Source organism: Chionomys nivalis, chromosome 1 (assembly GCF_950005125.1).
Source record: "Chionomys nivalis chromosome 1, mChiNiv1.1, whole genome shotgun sequence".
NCBI classification, from domain to species: domain Eukaryota; kingdom Metazoa; phylum Chordata; class Mammalia; order Rodentia; family Cricetidae; genus Chionomys; species Chionomys nivalis.
Genome location: NC_080086.1, coordinates 127,907,897 through 127,930,335, shown reverse-complemented (window position 1 = coordinate 127,930,335; position 22,439 = coordinate 127,907,897). Strand labels below are relative to the sequence as shown.

Below are 22,439 nucleotides of genomic sequence, written 5' to 3'. Positions count from 1 at the left end.
GAGATCATTGAATCTCATAAAACTAGAGTTAGAGATGGTTGTGAACCAAGTGATAAGGGTGTGGGAAGCTCATCCCAGGTCCTCTAAAAGAGCAGTGCTCTCAACTCCTGCCCTCTCTCTCCAGTCCCTTCCCTAACATTAAGTACAGTCTACTTAAATCGGGAGTTGACACACTGTTCTGTGAAAGGTCAAACAGTAAGTATTTTAGGCTTTGCTGGCCACACAGCCTCCGCTGAAATGCTTTAACTCTGTCTCCATAGTATGAAAGCAGCCACAGGTGCTATGTAGATGAATGGATATGGCTGTGTTCCAGTAAAACTCTATTTATAAAATAAACAGAGGAGGGATTTGGCCCTTGGGCAGTAGCAGTTTGCTTTGTTACCTTAGCAAATATTCAAAATTAAAATCCAAATTAAAGAAAGGGAGAAAAGGGACCCTGGTACTTTTATTTTTCCAAACAAAAGCCAAAGTTTCAAGTAGATATGTCAGAACATCCCTTTTAGGCTGGAACTAGGATTAATTAAATAACACTTCTAGGTGATCTAATAGTGGCTGTCTAAATGAAAACAAATTTCTCTTAGATGTCCACTTTGATCAATATTAAATGGAAAGTTATCTCTCAGGGTACTTTTACAAGGCAAGAAGAGACGAACTAAATTGGCCATTAGTCATAATAAGAGCGCATCAAATACAAAGCAGGGCATTGTGGAAGAAAACATACCCAAGGAAGAATTTCCTCCAGCTAGCCTGAGTTCTCCCCCCAGCTCTAAGCAACCATCTCCTCACACCTCAAAAGCAAATACTTAGGATAATATTTTTTTTTAAACATAGTTTCCTTTTTTTTCTAGAACTTATAACTCGCCACTTGCTGATATCCCAAACTTCTTTGGGGTCGTGCGTTCCAAGTTATATACTAGTTAATAATTTCTGACTGTGCTGAGAATAAGACTCTAAACTCTCTAGAAAGTTCGATGTGATTTAGCCAAATAGAAAAGATATCTAAAAAGATTCCTATCTTTGCAATAAAAGACTTAGACTAAGGAACCTCCCACGTGTCCTGTAAATGAAACAGTCAGGATTCTCACAGGTGTGTCCTTGTCCATCCAGACTTACGAGGCAGGCTACAAAGCAGGTAAACAACAGTTCTTTCAAACTTGAGATAATTCAGGATATACTGGGATGAGTGAATTTAAACACAGGCTGGTATATTTCAACTTGTTTTTGTACCCAAGGGGACTGCCTCTAAAAGTTAATGGTCTGTGAAAATGTCTGATATAAACCTGAGTCTCCCCCCAGAAAATAAGAAATCCTGAGGGAATACTACTAATTCAAATCCAAAATCTGAATCTCCTGGAAGTCATGCTGTACACAGCGGAGATGAGGTGAGGTACTCAGAAGCTGCAAATGAGCCCTTGAGGAGCCTACACTGTGACACGGGGATTGGAGCCAAAGATTACAACACAACAAGGTGCTGCAGTAGCCAAGGAAGCTGCACCTAGTAACCAGATACAAAAACCACCTCAATTAGGACATCATAGAAAACACGGGAAGGGATATGAAGAGATCAAATCACTACTTACCTACCAGATCAGGTCGTTTTCAAAGGCTAATCATATCTATTGCTGCTGCGGGGTACTGGCAAATAGTTTCTCTTATACTATTGACAGTATGAGAACCTGGCCACTTAAAACTTCATATTGTTGGACCTAGAAATTCTACTAGTCTCAATGAGTCCATGTTAGTAATCCAGTTGCACTAACTATGGTTTGATAATATAAATGTCAGATTCTTATAACATTATCTCCGAGAAGAATGTCCAACAAGCAGGTAATTATATACAATAACTAACATTTACTAAGGGTACATGCTAATCTAAGACATAACTCAGAAGTCTCTATCTCCAGAGTGGCAGGACCAAGACTCAAGACAGTCCAGGACCCTTGATTTATATGCTACTTAGCCTCTAGGGGGTTACCACCCAATACAAAGTTTCAAGATACAAATGCAGATCTGCAAGTCTAAGCTCAACCTCTTATTTACTTATCAGAAATGTACCAGATACCTAATCCTGGACACCAAAATGCCACAAAAGCAAAGGTAGATTTCCTATCCTCAAGAAGCCATCACAGAGATGGGCACAAAAACACAAGATTAGTATTTCTGTACTGCTAGAAATAATTAAAAGAAACCATACTAGCCCCAAGAAAGGAGGAGTCTAGTCAATTCTGTGCTGAAGGAAGAGTCACTGAGTAAGGTTATAAGAAAGGAAGACAATGCTTGAACATAATTTTGAAGGATTTTTAAAAAAAAAAAAAAGCAAGGAAAAGGGAGAGAAGGGGTAGAAAGAATGTCCACTGCAGAAAAATGGAATGAACTATAAAGAAGCATCAAAGTCACCTAGGTCACCACATTGAGAAGCAGAAGTGCCACCACTCACCCCCAGGTGCCCCAAACAAGACAAGGAAGCGTCAAGCACCTGCTGTCTCAGATCACATTCCCCCAAAAGACTGACTGGTCCCAACTTCCTCACCAACTGAGAGTGGGAAAGGAGCTGAGAAGGCCCTGTCAAAGGTTAGCAGTGCCTGGCACAAGGAAGATACTCCACAAACTTGATAAATGGATGCACACTATTGTACCTTACCCCTTCTATAATATTACTACCTTAAATATTAAAACTCAAACGAAGGTAACATTTCACCTTTATCATACATATATGCACTGTTTCCTATATGATTTAATGAAATATCACACAGTGATAAAATTTTCTAATGCTCTAGGTAGCAGCCCTAACATCCTCCCACCCAATTTTTTTTGAGCAAAAGTTGGAAACAAAACACACCTAAAGACAACAGTGGAGAGTTTCATCTTGCTCTGTTCTCTCAGATATTTCATCAGAGTTTATCAACTGAACCTAAGACAATGAAGCTGGCAATTAAGGATTTATTACACCTACTATAAGTAGGTGTATGTCTCCCAAAACATTATTGAAAAGAAAAGGAAGCCATTCCATATCTAAGGAAAAGTTCAAATACCGTCATTTCTACAGAACTGATGGGAGGGAAAATAGTGACGTCACCGGGAAAAACAGGTAACACGAGGCACGTATATGCAGATCACCATTTTTTTAATTAGTATTGCTGATGACAGTCAGCTCACTGAGTTACATGCCACAACTGCATATTATAGAAAGAATCTAAGGCTGGGTAGTGGTGGCGCGCGCCTTTAGTCCCAGCACTCGGGAGGCAGAGGTCAGGGGATCTCTATGAGTTCAAGGATAGCATGGTCTACAGAGCAAATTCCAGGATGGCCAAGGCCACACAGAGAAACCCTATCTTGAAAAATAATAAATAAATAAATAAATAAATAAACAAACAAACAAATAAATAAGAGGAGAAGGAGGAGAAAGAAGAGGAGGAAGAGGAGGAGGAGGAGGAGGAGGAGGAGGAGGAGGAGGAGGAGGAAGAGGAAGAAGAAGAAGAAGAAGAAGAAGAAGAAGAAGAAGAAGAAGAAGAAGAAGAAGAAGAAGAAGAGAAGAAGAGGAGGAGGAGGAAGGAGAAGTTGTTCTTTTGAGTCACTGTAACTATCTTCAAAATCACCAGGTTGAAGCTGTTTGTGTTACAGATGGAATGGTTCTCTGGCATTTGAGACTAAAATAAGACATAGGAAACAAGTGACAGGAGTTGAGCCATGCCATTACCATCCTAATTAAAGTTTTTGACACAAATAGTAGATCAGAATCAGGAAGCGACTTCATGAGTTCAAATATTATGAAAAAATAAATGGAGTCTTGAATGACCCTATTTCAAGACCAATGAAGGTTTAACTATAACCCCCCATGCTGTCCTGCCAAATCCATTTCTCGGTATAAATGCCATACAAAATTACACAATGTGTCCACACTAACCCTATTTGTATGGGAATTACAGAAAGAAGCCTTTAAAACCCTCTAGGGATAAATTTGTTTTTCTCAGCCAAGTGTTAACAGCAATAAATAGAAGATTTGCATGTAAGCCCTAACAGCGGTTACTCAGAAATTACCACCCATGCTAGGATTTAGCAACTAAGCATTTCAGTTAATCCCCACTGCCATAATAGGGCAATTTCAAAGATTTGTTTTTATTAATATACTACATGCAAAATGGAAATATCTTTGATATTTTAAAGTAAATTATTTTCCAGGACAGAATAGCCAAACAAATGTTTTCCTTCCAGTATAATCATTAAAAATGACTAAATAAACACCCTTTCCATCAATATTGGTATTTCTCAAAAGTTAAATACATCTGAATTAAATACAGTGAATTTATACATTTCATTCTTTCTAAATTTTTACAAATGGACACCACACTAGGAAATGTGAACTTATTCACAAGTTATTCACATCCGGTTAATGGGTATGTGGTAAGATTATGTGTTACCCACTCACTGTTGACCCAGCTACCCAGCAACTTGATTCTCTTCCTGGGATTCCATCAGCATCTGCCAGTGAGACTGCATTCTCTGGCAAATAATTCCAGACTTAAAGAGAAAATGGATACTACTTTAAGCCCTAAGAACCAGTTTGTGACACATATTACTATGTTATGTCGTGATTGACAAAAATGATCATTTTAGAAAAATGAGTTGCTTCACCCAACCGTTATACTCTAAATATACAACCAACAACTGTTCACACGCGAAGTCGGGGCGGGAATATACAAGACCATGGAAAAATGAGAACGTTTATGATGACATTTAACCCATAAAGTCACTTTGGAAAAAGGATCATGCAGAGAACAAAATACCTTTTATGAAGGCTTGAGATTTCAAATATTCCAATATGTTCTCACGTGTCAGTACCCTCTGATGAGTCAGGAGGAACCTGTTTACATAACACAGTTCAGCTACCCCTAAAAGGGCCCTCTTCATTTCTTCTACTACAACCCCCAGAGCTAAGCACAAACAAGAAAATAAAACCACTCCTAAGCCTGGTGAGCAAACACTGCCGTCCTACTATCGTTCTGAGGCAGTCAGGAGAGACTGCTGGCCAGTCCTCTTGAAGACATCCTTCCCTTCCTGCTCTTCCTTCCACTCATGTCCCCACTACACATTTGGGTACTGAGGCGTCCAGACAGGGCAATAGGCATCACTAGGAAACACCTTCGTGAAGAAGCAATGTGTTCTAACAAAAGACCCCTGTGGCGCTCTGATTAGGCTCACACTCTCACACAGGTGCGACCTGCCAGACGCACTGCTATTGACCAGCTGGGCTGGGGCGGCCTGTGGGCAGCACTGGGTGCCTACTGCAAGTATCACTTACTGTGCCTGGCATGTGACTTCTCTCGTTCCTCCCATTCTGAGAGCTGCCATTTTTGAGCTTCTTCTTCTTCTTGGCTGTCTCTTTGTGTTCTTTCTGCTTGTTCTGCACTTCAATCAGAGCAGAAATAAAGCTGTTTTCCACTTCCTTCTCAAACTCCAGTTCATCTCTCAGGGCCAGCTGCTGCACCAGCTCCTCAGAATACTCCTTGATGGCTGTCTCGATTTCTTCCAGCAGTTCATTTAGCTCAGACACCGAGAGCCTTTTCACTCCTGTGGCCGGAAACAAAGAACGGCGAATACTGAGACACCCCTGTCTCGAAGCAGCATTGTGGGTGTTTAAAACCAAAGAACAAGATCAAAGTCTAAGCAATTACGCTGACTGTCTGGGATCTTCTCAGAAGCCTAGAGGTGAGTAAGCAATGTCACTCAGCTGAGATGAGAAAACGCCTCACAATTTCTAATGTATATAAATCAAACATCCCATAAAGAGTCCTACAGCCAAGACTGAAATCAAGTTGGTGTGAGGAAAGAACAAACACAGAAGGAGAGGAAGGGTCCAGAAACTGCCTGCTGACATACAGAGACAAGATGAGAGGGGTCAAGGGGAGGATTCACACTGAAAGAACTAAACTCAATGCTTGTTTAATCTTATATGCCCCCCTCTCGTGCATCTGGCTGAAGATCAGGAAAATGAAAGGAGGGACAGTCCACAGGAGTCACCCCAGCTAGCATGGGAGAGCCAGGTCACTGCTGGAGTCCCAATATAAGACTGGATGAGCTGGGGGGAAGATTGAGAGAGGTCATCCAATGACAATGAGTTTATTAGATGAAATTTAATCCAAATGCAACAGCTGTCCTTACAGAATAAAGACACTATTGGGCAGAAGGCAAAGAAGACCACATGAAAACCCAGGGAGAAGACATCACAAGCCAAGGAGGTGGATTTTATCACCTGGACTACAGAGCCGTGAGAAGGCAAATCCCACTGTCCAAGCCACCCAGTCTGAGGGACTGTTTGTTATAGGAGTGAGACCTAACTAAGGCATACTTCCTATATCTTACCACGCATCCAGGCTAGATTTTGCAATCAGGACTCCAGCAATGCTAAGGGCTTATCTACAGAGTTGTGGCCACATCCCACCAAAAGGACCTTCCACAGGTTAAAAAGAAGCCATACAATACAAAAAGATTGAGGCAGTCCAGCCCCAGACCTCTGCTCGGGCCACAAATACAAACCAGATCACAAGGGTGTTATCCAGCATGGAACCAGGCGTGGCGACAGCCACAGATGCACAGAGCATTCTTGTGCTGGGTACAGTCATTCAGAACCTCTTTGTGACACCAAACACATAGCAGTATTCACAGGTCAGTATTCTCATGTAAACACAGATCCCCTTCTAACAAACTTTCATTTCCCAAAGTTCCTCAGAGCTCTATCAAAGACAACTATTTATAAACATAAGAATTATTTCCAATTAATACACCCATCTTGCTTTTTATGGGCTATACTGTCTCCCTCCAAAATGCATGCTGAAGTCTTAGGCCACAGCACTGAAGAATACACCAGCATTTGGTGCATTTACAGAGATACAGTTGAAGTGGGGTTCAGTGTGACCTGTGTCTTATAAGATGAAATGTGGACACAGATATGTACAGAACGAAGGCCAGGGGAAGCATGGCCACCCACAGGCAAGGGAGGAGAAACAACTAAGCCTTAACCTTAGCTCTGAGGCTGTCAGAACAACCAGAAAATAAATTCAGGCTGTTGAAGCTCTCCAGGCTGCAGTAAATTCTTTCAAAAGCCCCAGCAAACTAATCCAGGGTCTGAAGAAAATACAACATGGTTCTGAACAATGACCAAATTATGTACAAAGAACCAGACAGCCAGAGGACCCAATAAGATGGGTAGCTTTCTGGAGATGACATTATGTGTTGGGCACAGACAAAAGGCACAGAGGAGGAGGGAAGGAGGGTTTTGTACTGGCTGGTTCTGTGTGTCAACTTGACACAAGCTGGAGTCATCAGAGGATGGAGCCTCAGGTGAGGAAATGCGTCCTTGAGAGCCAGCTGTCAGGCATTTCCTCATTTATGAGCACTGAGGGAGGGCCCAGTCCATTGTGGGTGGTGCCAACCTTGGACTGGAGGTCCTGGATTCTGTAAGAAAGCAGGATGAACAAGCCATTGGGAAGTAAGCCAGTAAGCAGCACTCCTAATTGGCCTCTGCATCAGCTCCTGTCTCCAAGTTCCTGCCCTGTCTGAGTTCCTGTCCCAACTTCCTTTGGTGATGAACAGCCATGCTGAAGTGTAAGCCAAACAAACTCTTTCCTCGTCAACTTCCTTTATGGCCATGGTGTTTCATTGCAGGGGGAAAAAAAAACCTAGGATAGGTCTCTTACTCTCTTCATAGCTGCTCATGCTAGACCTCTTCAGAGTCTGAATCTCCTGGGAGAGCATAGAGAGCCGGTCTGACTGTGTGGGGGTCTCATCATCTTCTGGGTCTGGTGATTCCTGCATCATTTCTTCAATTTCTTCAATAACCTTCCAAAACACATATACCAGTGTTAATCGAATGCACAGGAGAAAAGCCTGCCTGTACCACAGCACTCCACCGGAGCACACGAGTAGAAGTACGTGAAGTCCTTATTGTGTGCAGGAAGCACATGGAAAAGTGAACACAGCTTACCGAAAGCTACTTAGAATATATGGACACAAAATTAAACAGAATATGAGCTGGTATGTCCATCTCAATTCGGCAGATGCTAATACATCTACACATGTCTGGAAAATGGTGCCATGATTTATGCAGACCAGATAATAAAGTTATAGCTAAAGATGGTAAATAAGGAAAAAATGTACTCTGTACCACATGCATGCACTCAACATAAATGTAATCTACATTAGCCAAGACTTTGACACAGAACTCGCAAAATGTAATACTCATAAAAATATCCATGTATAAAACAGGAAGTAGCTCTCTAGCAGCTAAAGAATTCCATATATTAATTCAGTGGAAGACAAAGGGGGTATTTTTAAATTACTGAAAACAGAATCAGATTAGGGGGAAAAGCTGAAAGAAGGATGATTCTAGAAATAAACATGCCTTTAATTAAACCATGACCTGCTGTCCAAAACTGCGGGACTTGAGTCTGGCAACTGTAGACAGCAGAAAGGTACTAACTATGCCTTAAAGGAGTGAGAGGGCATTTAACCATTGACAAAAAAATTAAAAACACAATTCAATGAAGATATAAAATACCATGAGTACACGTGACAGTACCAAGGAATCAGAAAATGCAATCAGTTGCTCTTCAGCTGGGAAAGGACTACGCTACAGAAAAAGCCTTCCCAAGTAGGGACTGTCAGCAGAACAGGAGACATTCAAGGCTATAAAGTTGGTTTCTGGGGAGGGGACTGCTCCAGATCACATCTCTCTCTGGGTTTTTATGCCCTCCAGAACAGCATTCCCTCTCTCTCCAGCACCAGGGCTCCAGCCTAGAACAATCCAAGAACAAGGGAAAGCTGGACCATCAGGACACTCTTAGTGTTACATTTACTCCTCTGACCTTGCCGTAAGGTATCTCCTTACTGACCTTCTCGTCCCTGCCTAAAAATAAAGCGTGACAGAATTCACAGCCCACGTAGCCACGGAACATTTTATTTCAGGAAGTTCTGCTGTCACACTTGGCTGACACCACAAAGGTGGGGGGTGTTCAGAAATGACAAGACTGCCTTGACTGGTTTCAGATGAACCCAGGGTTGACATGACTACAGTGCTACACAGGTGAAATGTTTGCTTCTACGATGCTTAACAGATGCTTCTATTATTTGTTAAAGATTCTTACCCAGGGTTCTACAAAAATTTGTCTGGTAGAGCCAGGCATGGCAGCTCAAGCCTTTGATTCTAGCACTCAGGAGACAGAGGTAGGTGGATCTCTGTAGTTTGAGGCCACCTTGGTCTGCATAGGGAGTTCCAAAACAAACAAAAATAGCGACTCAAATACCGTCCAGTTCTTTCATGTCAGCGTAACCTTGTTTGATTATTTGGTGGGGGTTAAGCAATAACCCTCCACTAGTAACTTGTAATCAGTCACAGACAATGCTGAGCATAAAAATCTCCTCCTTAAATAGCATCTACCTTGTTTTTACCTCTCCGTTGAAGACTCATGTTAAGGCTGCATTAGCCACACAGTCTAGGGCAAGTGCAGTAGTTCTGATAAGCACCATCTGCAGCTTTAGTAAGACATGGCTCTCGGCTGTGGGTTCTGCTTCACCTCCATACCTGGTCTGCAGTGAAGAGGGGCTCCTCGTTGACACAGGAGACGATGATCGAATGCATATCCAACTGCTCCCTCAGCTCCTCCTCATCTGAAGTGTCAAAGAGTAAGCCGTCACTCATCTAAAAACAAAAGCACCCCCATTTAACAGCAAATCCTTTTGATGCAAATGTCAACATTTCTGCACTAAAAAAGCAACAGAAAGCACACACAGTAGAGCTATTCCTCTAGGCTCCTAAAACACCTTTAAGCCTAACTCTGCTGGATAGTCTCCAGTCACCTCAGCTCCATTTGCTTCTATGCTCTGTATCCAGGAGGCTGACCATATGGACCAGATCTAAGGATGCCCTTGACTTCTGGGTTACATATCACTGGCGCACACCAGGAGACTGCAAGGTGAGAAGGAGTGAGCTGGGCACTCATCCTGCTGTCTTCCTCTTTGCCAGGATACCATTTGTCAGCTCTGGCTCTGTACCAAAGACCACAGCTCTTGTCAGGCAGAGTTCTTCTCAGCAAATCTCTCCAGACAATAGAAACTTCTATTTTCCTTTTCATATTGGGGCTACTAAAGTGCCGGTAGCTGTTGCCATGCCTGGGTACTGTACCATCCTGTAGCTGTTGCCATGCCTGGGTACTGTATCATTAAGTAGCTGTTGCCATGCCTGAGTACTGTATTATCCAGTAGCTGTTGCCATGCCTGGGGTACTGTATCATCCAGTAGCTGTTGCCATGCCTGAGTACTGTATTATCCAGTAGCTGTTGCCATGCCTGGGTACTGTATCATCCAGTAGCTGTTGCCATGCCTGAGTACTGTATTATCCAGTAGCTGTTGCCATGCCTGGGTACTGTATCATTAAGTAGCTGTTGCCATGCCTGAGTACTGTATTATCCAGTAGCTGTTGCCATGCCTAGGGTACTGTATCATCCAGTAGCTGTTGCCATGTCTAGAGTACTGTATCAATAAGTAGATATTGCCATGCCTGGGGTACTGTATCAAGCCTTGTCAGTTTCCCTTATGCCTACCCAACCCAATATAAACAGTCCCTTAGGAATACTGAGTTTTGTATCAATAGCAACCAAAAGCTACCTGGGAAACCAACAGAGTCAAGGAACAATTATCTAGCTAGCTGGCTATGAGTCAGTCACCTATTGTCACATGACTATTCTCTTGGTGAACAAAACTAAAATTAGAACTCTATTCTCCAAGAACAATTAGCACACAGTGAGACAAAGGGGCAACAAGGACTGTGGAAGAAAAGAAACGTGCCATTACATTACATAGTACATCATTAAGATGATCTAATAATCAATATTATATTATACAAATGGCCAAGAAACTGTAATCTGAAATTTTTAAGTAAATAAATAAAAACCTTTATAATTCAAATGTGCCAAAATCAGAAGCTTTTTGAGAAGTAGCACGATGTCACCAGAGGGAAATTCCTCATATGAATGCTGTGCTCAAAACACAGGTACATCAAAAGTATTACATAAAATTGCCATCAGACTATGTATATAAGGTATATGTGACACAGAAATGTAATTATGTTTATACCTGGATCCCATCTCCATATCTCAGTACATGCCTACAAATATCCCAATTTTTAAAAAAAAAATCCAAAATCTGAAACACTTCAGGCATTTTGGATATGCAATATTTGACCACTTATAAATATAACATTTAGCATAACTAAATTAACACATTTTAGGCAGGTGTAGTAACTCAGGTTTGTAATGCCAGTAAAAGGCTGAGACAGGAGGATCAAGTCAGCTCAGAGCCGTCTTAGGCAACTTAGTAATATTCTGTCTCAAAATGAAAAGTACGAGGCCAGTTAGGGATCTAGCTCAGTTGTAGACAGACCTGTTTAAAGCCCTGGTTCAAACTCCAGTACTCGGAGGAAGGGAGGTTCATCTGGAAAAATGATTTTATTTACTAGTACATAGGATATATTTAAACTTCAGGATACAATGAAGCGGATGCAGGTCCCTAGAGCCTTCCCAGTTCCTTACACAGGAGTTTTCAGATGAATGTCAACCAAGGTAAGGCCGGTGAATGAAAAAGGCATAGGAAGGAGCCACAGGCATGCTGGTTTCCCATGGGAGGGTGGGAAAGCCTGCTGTTCACCAGGTCTACTGTCAGTATGTAATTCCCTGCAGACCCTCAGGGACAATGTGCCTCCTTTCTGCTTCTCATAACATCTTAGGCAAGGAAAGGCCTGGCAGCACGGACTCTGACAAACACACCCCGTGAAATTTCAGAACACCATGTGTCAAAGACAAAAGAAAAAGAGCAGACAGAAGAGTCGGAATTAATACATCACTTTAATTTACAACAGCAACAATAGATGCCAAAAACCAATCAATGCAATTTTCCTGTTCAAAAACAAAATCCATCCTGGAGCCTGGAATCTAATGTCCAGCCAATTGAACAACTGGACGGAAGCTAAAAATAAAGACATTTTTAGATGTGCAGTACTCAAAGAATTTACCTTTCCTGCACCCATTCTCAGAAAGATACCCACAGGAGACTGGGGAGGAAACGGGAGACAAACACAGGGCAGAGACAAGGCAGAAGCCAAGGTCATTCTTGCGATGACAGAGGATGTCTGGGAAGGTTAGAGAGAGAGCAACCCACTCACACTAGAACAGCCACTGCACAGCCACAATTGTCTACTCAGGGTCTCTTAAACTGTCTACTTGCCACCCCCTTTTAACTCAAGAAATTTTCACATGCCCTTGTATCTATATAAAAAAGAAACTATTTACCGATAATAAGACATTAGGAAATTTGGAAATGTATTTTACAATACTTCTTTTGGTAGGGGTGTATTTTTCCATGTAATAAGAATAAACCAAATCTGCAAACTAGTGGGGTACATGAAAATTTGATACCCCCAAGACACAACCTATCTTCAATGCTTTTCAGACTCAATCAAGATTTTGATTTTATAATCCTCAATGCTAAGAATGCCAAATATATAGTACAAAGGAGCAGAAGCATGTTTAGGGTCATTCCAGCGACTATTGAAAACCCTGTTGCAATCCTAAGCCAAAATTCGCTGAACAATTTTTGACGGAGCTCGTCAGCAACTCAAACAATAGTTATTAAAGTCCAACATTCTGACACATTACAATCCGAAGATACACCGATGTGATACTTGCCTGGTTCAGAATGAAAACAAGAAAATACTACGTCCTTGGTTTCTGTAATCAAACAATTATGTTTCTACAGGAACAGAAAACTTGGCATGCGCAGTGAAAACACTGCATGTTTACTGCAACAGTCCCGGATCTGAGCCGAGATGTCACAGTGGCACGTGCAGGGCAGAGTGCACAAGCTGTGTTCAGAACCAAGGCTGCTGTAAAGTCACGAGATGCACTGAGTGAACATTGGCAGAAACACCTAGGATTCATTGCACACACCATTTTGAATTGATCTGGGGTATATTTGGAAACTGTTTACTGCGGTCAGCTTTCTTTCCTGCCCACATTCACTGACACAGTGCCACGTGGGGTCAGATTGAGGTTAAGAAGCTGTGGTCCCCCTAGCACATTATCGAAATAAGGTGTATGTCCCTGCGAGGCTGACTGACATGTGACTGTGGTAAGTATGCCTCACACAAAATGTTGGATGAACTTACCCGGGGATTCTGACAGGCTTACACTGCGAGAGCAGGAGAAGGGGAAGTCTGCCTGTCGGTTAGAGCTGGAAAGTGGGGGACAGTAAGAGCGCAATTTCATCCTCTGGGAAGGCCAATGCACAAAGTCCGTGAGAAAGAAAACTGAGTCAAAAGGTTATCTGCTAGCACAGCAGCTGAAGGCGGCAGCAGTGGCACTGGACACCGAGGATGTAGGGCAGGAGCAGCCCTCACGTCTCGGCCCCGTAGCGCTTGCTACCAAATGATGGCAGTTACTTCTAATAATCAATTCCAGTGAGAAAGGTTCAGAGACTAGACTCTTCATGAGAGTTTGAGTCCACTGCCATAGAAACAAAGTGCGGGGTGGAGGGGAGGAGTTGGTACGGTCACAGTGTGATCAGAGCATACAGGATGACACTCATAGTCAGTATTCTTATGCCACACACTCACCTGCCCCATCATCCTTCCCTGTAGCTTGAACATCAGAATTTTGTTTTCTTTTTCTTCCCTGGCTTATAAATAAAGTTTTAATTTTAAAATCACTGTTAAGGAAAACATTATCATAGCCATCCTCTTTCTTCTCCGGGAGATATCAAGATGCACTAGAAAACAGACGGTGTGGACCAGGCATGGTGGGCACACCTAGGATCCCAGCACTGGGGAGATGAGACAGAAGAACTTCAACTTCATCCCCAGCTAGGTAGCAAGTTCAAGGCCAACCTGGGCTACTTGAGACCCAGTCGAGATGGGAGGATGGGGGAGAAGGAAAGTAACATCCGATTGTACCCAAGAAGGAAAGGGAAGGTCACGAGAGACACTCCAAGCCAAAATGACGAAAGCATTCCATCGCCCAAGCACAGTAAGCAGGAGCACTCATCTAGAACAGGTTCCAAACACTAGAAATGCAAAAACACCGCACTATGAAATTTCCATGACAACAGAAATAATGATCCCAGATCATCTTTCCAAGAGGGAACCAGGCCCACTCCCCATTTTCCCCCACACCAGGGCTGAGAATGATGAGGCCTTTGAAAGCTAACCCCTGACTGACAAGGGGCTCCTCAGTCACCCTCCCAGCGAGCAGTGTGCCTTCCTGGAGCCAAGATTCCCTTCACTCCTCCCATGCCTGGGTGAGGCACAGCTGATCCTACTGTGGCCCTGCATTCAACTGCACACACAGCAAATGGAAAAAACATGCCCATAAAAGAATGTGGAATGTGCCAGACTTCTAGAAAGGACCCAACAAATGCGAAAAATGTGTGCCGTGACTGCCAGTGAGAGAAAATGAAATCTAACTGTTGTTTTCCTGAATATTGTTAACCCAAAAAAGCAAATTATTCTCTTATTCTTGAGAAAAAAAATTCCCCTTAAAGATCCCATTTTATAAGGAGGATAGTGTAAAGAGGGCTTTCAAAAGCCAAATTTTACTCAATCGTGGAAAGAATACAGCATCAACATGGCGATGATGATACCACTTTCCTAGGCTACATTTTTTCTTAATTGTACAGCACCGAAGAGTCACACGATGGCTCTGCCCTGACTCGTGCACACCAGTTCTTCAGGAACTCTATGCAGAGATGATCTTTCGGGGGTGGAGCTCTAATCTAATTCTGTCAGTAGAATAGCCACAGCAAGGCACACGACCGACTGAGTGATCGTCACGTGTCTATTTGACCTACCGAGTCTTCCCAGGTAAAGCCTTCCACATCAGTCTCAGTATTAAATGGAAAGACTTTACTCATCACTAGCATGGCCACAGACATACTCGAACACTACAAACAGCATCCGAGGAACACAAAAGGAGTGGAGTTACAGAGGAACAGAACGTGACTGATATTTTATTCAATGACGTCGGGTCGGAGCACTTGAATCATGGAGCTACTATGCTTCTTTTCCAAGCTATGCAATGCACTATTTTATGTTACTTTTTTAGCATGTCAGTAAGAAAATATACTCAAAAAAAGAAAATATACTCATGAATCCTTTCAATAAAAAAATTAAATTAAAACAAAGCAAAATTTGCATCGTGGTTTCTGTCTTCAGTCTCAGTGAAAAGGTGATCCGTTCATCTACTTACTCAGCAGACAGGCTACTAAGAGCCAGGCAGAGTCAGTTACTAGAAAGTCACAATCTAATGACAGCCACAGAAACATGATTAGTGAGAAAGCACCGTGATGATCTCAAAGATACATGGACGCTGCCCTGTGGGGTCTAGCACCCAGGAGACAACAGGGCTAAACTCACTGGGACAGAAAACAAACCCTGTAAAAGTTCACATCTCCACAGGGCTCTCCAGTTTCTACACAAGAGCATGTTTTCTTTCACGAGAGGATTTAGGCCATGGTGAAGAAACCATCTGTCAGTGATGCCGTAGGTGGAGTTTCTCCCATCTGAGAGGCTAGATTAAGTGTCCTTTAGAGACCCTAAAATTGTCTAATTCCATGAGATCAGCAGAGGCTAAAACAGTAATAGGAAGCTTCAGAGAAGCAGGGGAACTTGGACAAAGTCCCAAATGACAGCTAAGCCCTAAATAAATAGAAGATGGAACAAAAGTGATCTAGCTCTGGTCCTGTTTAGCAAATGTGTGTCAGGTCAACCTGCAAAGCCTAAAGGAGTTAATGACAGGAAGAAGCAGTGAGGCTTGATTAGCTACGAGAATTCTGGCAAACAGAGTCAGAATCTTATATTCCACTAGAAATTGAAAGTAACGGCTTTTGCAAGTGACATATTTAAGAAAATTAATTTACAAAACATTAACAATACTGCTTACCACACTGACAGCCCCACAGCCCCCACAGCATTACGTTCCCTGTGATCGCACAATTGCACTGAATGAAACAGAGTGCCAGGGGATCTGACATGCGCTCACACTGCTCTGCTGAAGAGCTTAAAACAGGGTGAGTCTGAAATTTAAATAATTTGGCTATTTAATGGAGCTCTGTTAATGTCTACAGCAAATCATTCCTTTCCGGCCCCTAGTCATGGTACCACTGTGTTCACACTTGTCATACAAGGCATCTTCATGTGACAATATCAGGATGGACATACATTAAAACATCAAAAATCAGCAATGGGAAGACATCCGGGTGCTAAAGTGGGGAGACACAAGCATGAGGACCTAACTTCAGATCCACAACACCCACATAAAAGCCAGGCACACAGTGGGAAGCAACCTATAATTCTAGTGCTGGGGGAGAGAGAAAGAGAGAGAGAGAGAGAGAGAGAGAGAGAGAGAGAGAGAGAGAGAGAGAGAGAGAGAGGACCTAGGGCTGGCTGGTTGGCCGGCCAGCCTCGCTGAATTAGTGAGGCCCAGATTCATAAAACACCCTATCTTAAAAAGTAAGGCAGAAAATGACTGAGGTGAATACCCAATGCCAACCACCAGATAAATGCACACAAGCACTCACACACACATACACACACAAATGAGTGTACAGATATATACATGCACACAAAAAGTCAAGAACAGAAATGTCTTTTGATGGTTCCCTAACAATCACAGGAATATACGTGGTGCCCAGCATCACTAAATTACATACCATTTACTCCCTGCTGATATCCCAATACCCCCAAAATATTTTTAATAAAACGGGAGGATTCTGAGTGTTCTCACTCTATCACAGTTTGGTTGTATAAGCAGAAGGAAATGGAGATCGTTGGTGACAGAATTTAGCAGCCATGCAAAAATGAACACATAAGGAACGGCAAGATCGCACCAGCAAAGGATGGTAGTGGATCCAAGACGGCAAGAGCAGGCTGGACAGCGGCTTGAAAACAAGAGGCAGCTCCACAAGCTTGTGCGAAGAGATGCTGCCCCTACCCCTACTACCCAACGATCAGCACCGCTGCACAGTCATTGGGTCCAGTTCCTTACTTACCCCTTTCTCTGAGAGGTTCAGAGTAAGCAAATGCAAAGCCCTCGTATGGGACGACTTCCAGTCTACCGGCATGACATTCCCGTAATTATCTGTCAGGGCATTCCAAATCCTTAAACAGAAGAAAACAGCAATCAGTGAAATATAACACTCCACGTGGCTTTTATTAAAGATCCAGTAAAAGGACCCAGAGTAAAAATTAAAATAAAAAAACAGAAGGTGCATTGTTTCTTAGAAAAGCAACAACAAAAGTCATGAAAAATCCTAATTGAACTGACTATGTGCAGGACACTGTTCCAAGAAGTTTACACACAGAGAAGAATGACAGAGCACACATACACATACACACACACAATAAGTAACTAAATGTAAAAAAAGCAGTGTAGACAGATAAATGAAGATATACACACACACACATACACATGAAAACATAGAGTCATTTAATCCTCAAAAACATTAGAAGCAAAAAAAAAAAATTAGAAGCTGAACCCTTTATTATCTTCATTTTCCAAGTGAAGAGCCAGGAAACACGGACAATCTCAGGACTGTCTCCAGAGACGCAAAGCAAACATGCTGTGCTTTCCAAAGACATGCTATATTCTCTGGAGCAAGGATTCCATCTCAGTGTGAGAACAGGGTTTGATATCTATTTGTAATGTAACAAGGTAAGAACTGAGGCTGAGGAGAGGAGACAGTGAGGAATCACAGTGCAGGCAGGTTACATAGTCAACACAACTACCCACCTTATCAAACAGCATCTGGGTTCAGGGGTGACGGGGTAAAGTGAAGGGGCATTTGGCTTGGACTCAAGAAACAGAATTGTATATTCATTTCCCTTCAAATAATGAGCCAGTCTTTGGCCAGTTCCTAACCTGCCTGGGTATCAGTTGCCTACAAGATGAAGCTTAGACATGAAGTAGACATCTTTTCCAGTTCCAACATTTTAAACATTAATTCAAACAAATCGTATTGAAAAATATTACAAATCATGATGGACAAAGACAGCAGACTTCATGATCAAAATTCAAGGTTTGGTACCAAAATAATCATCAACATAGTACAACATGATGTTTTATGGGGGAAAAAAAAGCATAAGTTCAGAGATATCAGTAAGATAAAATTTAGTTAGGGTAAGAGAGATTAAACGCTACATATCTGAGCTACTTACTGGGAGACAACACTAACATGTCACATTTTTTAAAGTTAAAATGTGTACCAGGTATCTAATTGTAAGTAATAAATCATGAAGTATTTAGATAAGCCTTTTTTATTCAAGTTTGTCAGCAATCAATATACAAACAACCCTAGCAAGGGCAAAAACGCAAAAAGGAAAAGTAACATACTTGATTTAATAAACAAAATTCTATGCTTAAGAAAAGAAGCTGCCAGAAGTATAACAACCCAAGGGGTGTGTGGCTTCCAAAGCCAAATCAACCTCAAGAAAAACATGAACCCAAAAAGCTCTAGGAAGCAGGGTCTATGCCCCTACAAATCGGAACCTGGTGTTCTCCAGTGTCAATGAACCAGAACTGGAGGCAAAGGCAGCTACTTGCTGAGTCTGACCATCCTGGACCACGACTTCTCAAACACTGACAATGACTGTATACCTAGCCCTGGCCAAGGACACAAACTGTTCTAAAAGGGGAGGAGTCCCAGGTTTGGAGGAGCTGCTTTGCCTGTTGGTCACATCCTTCTTCAAAGAAGCTACAAGACAAAGACAGTGGAGTTTCTCTCCAGGAAGGAGTATCTCTGGGCTCCAGCTTCCAAGAACATGAAGATAAACAAGGCCATCACTCTCCCTCTCCCAAGGTCAGAACAATTGTAGCTTGAAGGACATAAGGTCAACTTCCAGCAAAGATTTCCAGAATTCTCTAGTCAAGACATCTGAGCTGCCTTGTCCTTATCACAAATATTATGACCTGTCATAAACAGCTGGTGGGAGAGCTCCCTCCCAGCCAAAGTCCTGTAGACAGCAACTCCAGGGGACACTGTCCTGGCCATCCTGAGCCACAGTACAATCCATACTGACAGAAACTGAAAGCAAAGCTCAAGGAAGTTAAGTAAAAGATCCAAGTCGTGGCGGCAATCAGGCAAAGGGATTTCCTTACTGCTGAGAGAAGCTGGAAAGGACCCTACAAAGCCCAAGTACACCAGAGGGAGGAGACGAGGGGGAGTGAGCCCTAGCTCTTACAAGAATTCTTACACATTCCCAAATCACCACCTACTAAAAAACATATCAGGAGCAACAAGGGCTACAGATGAAGCCCAAATGCTAAAATGCTTGCCTAGCCTGTGTGAGCCCTGGAATCAAACCCCAGCACCACAGAAAAGTGGGTGTGTTGGTGCGTGTAATCTGGTAATCTTGCACCAGAAAGATCAGGAGTTTAAGGTCAACCTTGGTTACAAAATGAGTTTGAGGCCAGCCTGAGCTACCTGAGGCTCAATCTCCAAATAGGGGAAGGGAGGGGGGTAACAAAAGGGTTAGTGGTTTCCGTGGGAATTACGTACATTCCAGCACTTGGGGGCAGCAGAAAGAACAGGAGGTCAAGGTCAGCCTCAGCACAGAGCAAGTTCAAAGCCAGCTTGGGCTAGAAACAAAACCGGAAAAGCAACAAAATAGCTTAGACTTTACAGCCACCTAAGTTTGAAGGGCAGGCTAAAATAAACTTTGCAGAATGTCCAGCGGAAGCAAAAATAGGTCTTCTAAGAATCTTAGGACAAGGCACATGCATCTGTTTTAGGTAAGTTACTCATAAATGTAATTTTAAAATCCAGAATATGCAGCAAGCCTCAACAAAGTGTACAAAGCTACACATAAAGCTATCTTATCTTTGGAAAATTCCACAAAAGTCACCTTTTGTTACGCACAGTACACCTATCTCTGCATTTAAAATCCCATCATAAGCTTACCCCTCCTCTGCCCCTGGGCAAAAGAAACAATAAAAAGGAATGGTGTTGGAAAACAGCTCTTCAGTCACGTGTACAGGTGTCCTCTCCCTGCTCTTTCTTGACAAATCTCCTAATTCCTTGAGGAATTAAAACTCTTTTCTTAACATGAGTCTTATCATCATTCAAGAATTTCTCGGGGCTGGAGAGATGGCTCAGTGGTTAAGAGCATTGCTCTTCCAAAGGTCCTGAGTTCAATTCCCGGCAACCACATGGTGGCTCACAACCATCTGTAAGGAGGTCTGGTGCCCTCTTCTGGCCTGCAGACATGCACACAGACAGAATATTGTATACATAATAAATAAATAAATATTAAAAAAAAAAAAAGAAAGAATTTCTCACGCGGCTTGGCCGGTAAAGGCGCCTACAGTCACAGAGACCAATGATGCTGGGGAGCCACTTGATTGGGAAAAAGGAAGCACCATCCATGAGGGGTCCTTTGACTCCAAGAATGTGCCAGCGCTCTGGAGAGCCTTGCTGCACCCACCCACACTCACACAAGTACTCACAAAAAATTAATAAAATGTAATAAAAAGGTTTCTTTTTCTAACTAACCTCTAGTCCCACCACCGCTCCAGTGCTTTGGAAATAGGTCCCACCAAAGCCTTCTGAGAGAACTCAGTGTACCTAGGGTCTACGGTCTCCCTACAAACAAAACACTCTAGCGTGCTGGCTCTCACCATTCTCTTAGTTTTCTTAGGGGGTAAAATCATGGTCCATAATCACAACTTTCACTTAACCAAACAATGACTGGGGTTTAAGTGTTTAAATAAAGTGCTCTCGTCAACCCTTGTGAACGTTCTCATAAAATTAGTCACATAAAAGATTCTGTAGCCATTGCCTGCCGTGCACTAACTAGTCTTCCCAATACACTACCGGATCCTTGACATTAGTAACTGCCGCCCTTCATTTTTGTTTCTGTGGCAGTTTGCTCTTGTGGTCCCAACAGACTTCTGTGTCATCAATGGTACCTCACACCCCTGCACCTTTGCACCTGACCCCATCAGGATTCAACTTGAGGGCTGCTGCCCTATGAAGTCTTCATTCGGACATCCCCTTTGAAATAATTCTTCTATATCCGGTACAAATATCTATCAAAGCACTCATCACATCCACAAAACATCCATTTAACAGACCTATGTCCCATCCCACTTGGTGTCCTACTTGGAAGGAGCAATGCACACTTTGGTCATGCCCAGGGCCAAGTACTTGGCAGGGGCTTTAACAGAAGCGAGTTGAATGAACGAATGACCCGCCCGTGCCCCAGGAGGCAGCACACAGGGGTCTGCAGGAGGGTTCAAGGGAAGGCAAAGGGCTTTTAAATTCCAGCTGGCCAGGCCAGCAGCTCGGGGCGGGGCTGGGAGCTGCCGAGGAGGAAGGAGGGCGTGGGGCGGGGCCTGCTCGGACTCCCGGTGGCGGCGGGGGGCAGGGCGAGGTGGGGGCTGCTCCCGCCCGATCCCGGGCCCGCACTCACTCGTCGCCTTGCAGGAGGCTGCGCTCCGTGATGGGCCGCACGGTCGTCCGCGGGGGCTCGGCGTCCTTCGAGGGGCGGAAGCACAGGCTCAGCTTCTCCTCCAGGCTGCAGGCCAAGGCCGGGAAGCTGTCGCCGCCCGCGGGTGCCCCAGCTTCGGCCTCAGGGCTCGCGTTACAGTTCTCCTGGTCCTGGACGCTCCCGGCCGGCTCCTGGAACTCATAGAAATCCTGCCAGTCCCCGTCCGCCGCCATCGCGCCCGCCGCCGGCGCGCACCCCTCCGAACGGCCACGCCCTGTCGCTGTAGGACCACGCCCCTGGTGCCGCCCACTCGTGGCCACGCCCCTTGGGCGTTTGCTCCAGGGTGTGTGAGTCCTAAAGTGCCCCCTAGAATCTACTTTTGGTGTCTTTTGGAGCTGACCACTAGTCCCCAGGGAAAGGGAGGTCTCAACTGAGTTTAGTCACTTCCTATGTTCTTGATCATTTAGAAATAAGTTCCCTCAGCGTCCCTGTCTAAAAGTGGCTAAAATAGAAGTTTTTTAAAACCTAGTGTCAGATTTTTTTTTTTTTTTGCCCCAGGGGACCTGTCTCATAACATTCCATCCAGAATGACAAGAGTTACTGGGAAAGGTTTAAATAGTAACCAAAATTCGTTCCACAAACATATCTCCCCCACGTGCAAAGCACACGCTGGCTGAATAATTAGGTGAGTGGATATTCTCGAAGTACTGAGTAAATGCCTGAAGTGTAAATACCCACCTGGTTGCTATCCGTGGGCACTACCTTATTACTAAGCCTATCTGGACTGTTAAGGCAAAGTGAAAATTAAATTCTGTAAACGTGTGACACAGTTATGGGAAGTTTGTTTCATAGATATAGCTTCTCTGTTTTGGAGGTAGAGAGCAGTGGTTGTAGGCAGTGTGACTACGCCGTACCC

General features: G+C 43.4%; 1 protein-coding gene across 2 annotated transcripts in view; it reads right to left on the bottom strand.

The window, feature by feature from the left end:
- Nucleotides 1-21,779, bottom strand: part of Fez2 (fasciculation and elongation protein zeta 2) — a 37,820-nt gene extending 16,041 nt beyond the window's left edge. For both annotated transcript variants that reach the window (XM_057783024.1, XM_057783026.1), the window contains exons 1-5: nucleotides 21,506-21,779; nucleotides 17,089-17,197; nucleotides 9,578-9,694; nucleotides 7,695-7,836; nucleotides 5,300-5,568 (exon numbers count right to left, since the gene is read on the bottom strand). In XM_057783024.1, the coding sequence (XP_057639007.1) occupies nucleotides 5,300-5,568; nucleotides 7,695-7,836; nucleotides 9,578-9,694; nucleotides 17,089-17,197; nucleotides 21,506-21,756 (888 nt within the window). In that variant the 5' untranslated portion in view covers nucleotides 21,757-21,779. The remainder of the gene's footprint in view (nucleotides 1-5,299; nucleotides 5,569-7,694; nucleotides 7,837-9,577; nucleotides 9,695-17,088; nucleotides 17,198-21,505) is intronic.
- Between the last annotated feature and the right edge of the window lie 660 nt (nucleotides 21,780-22,439).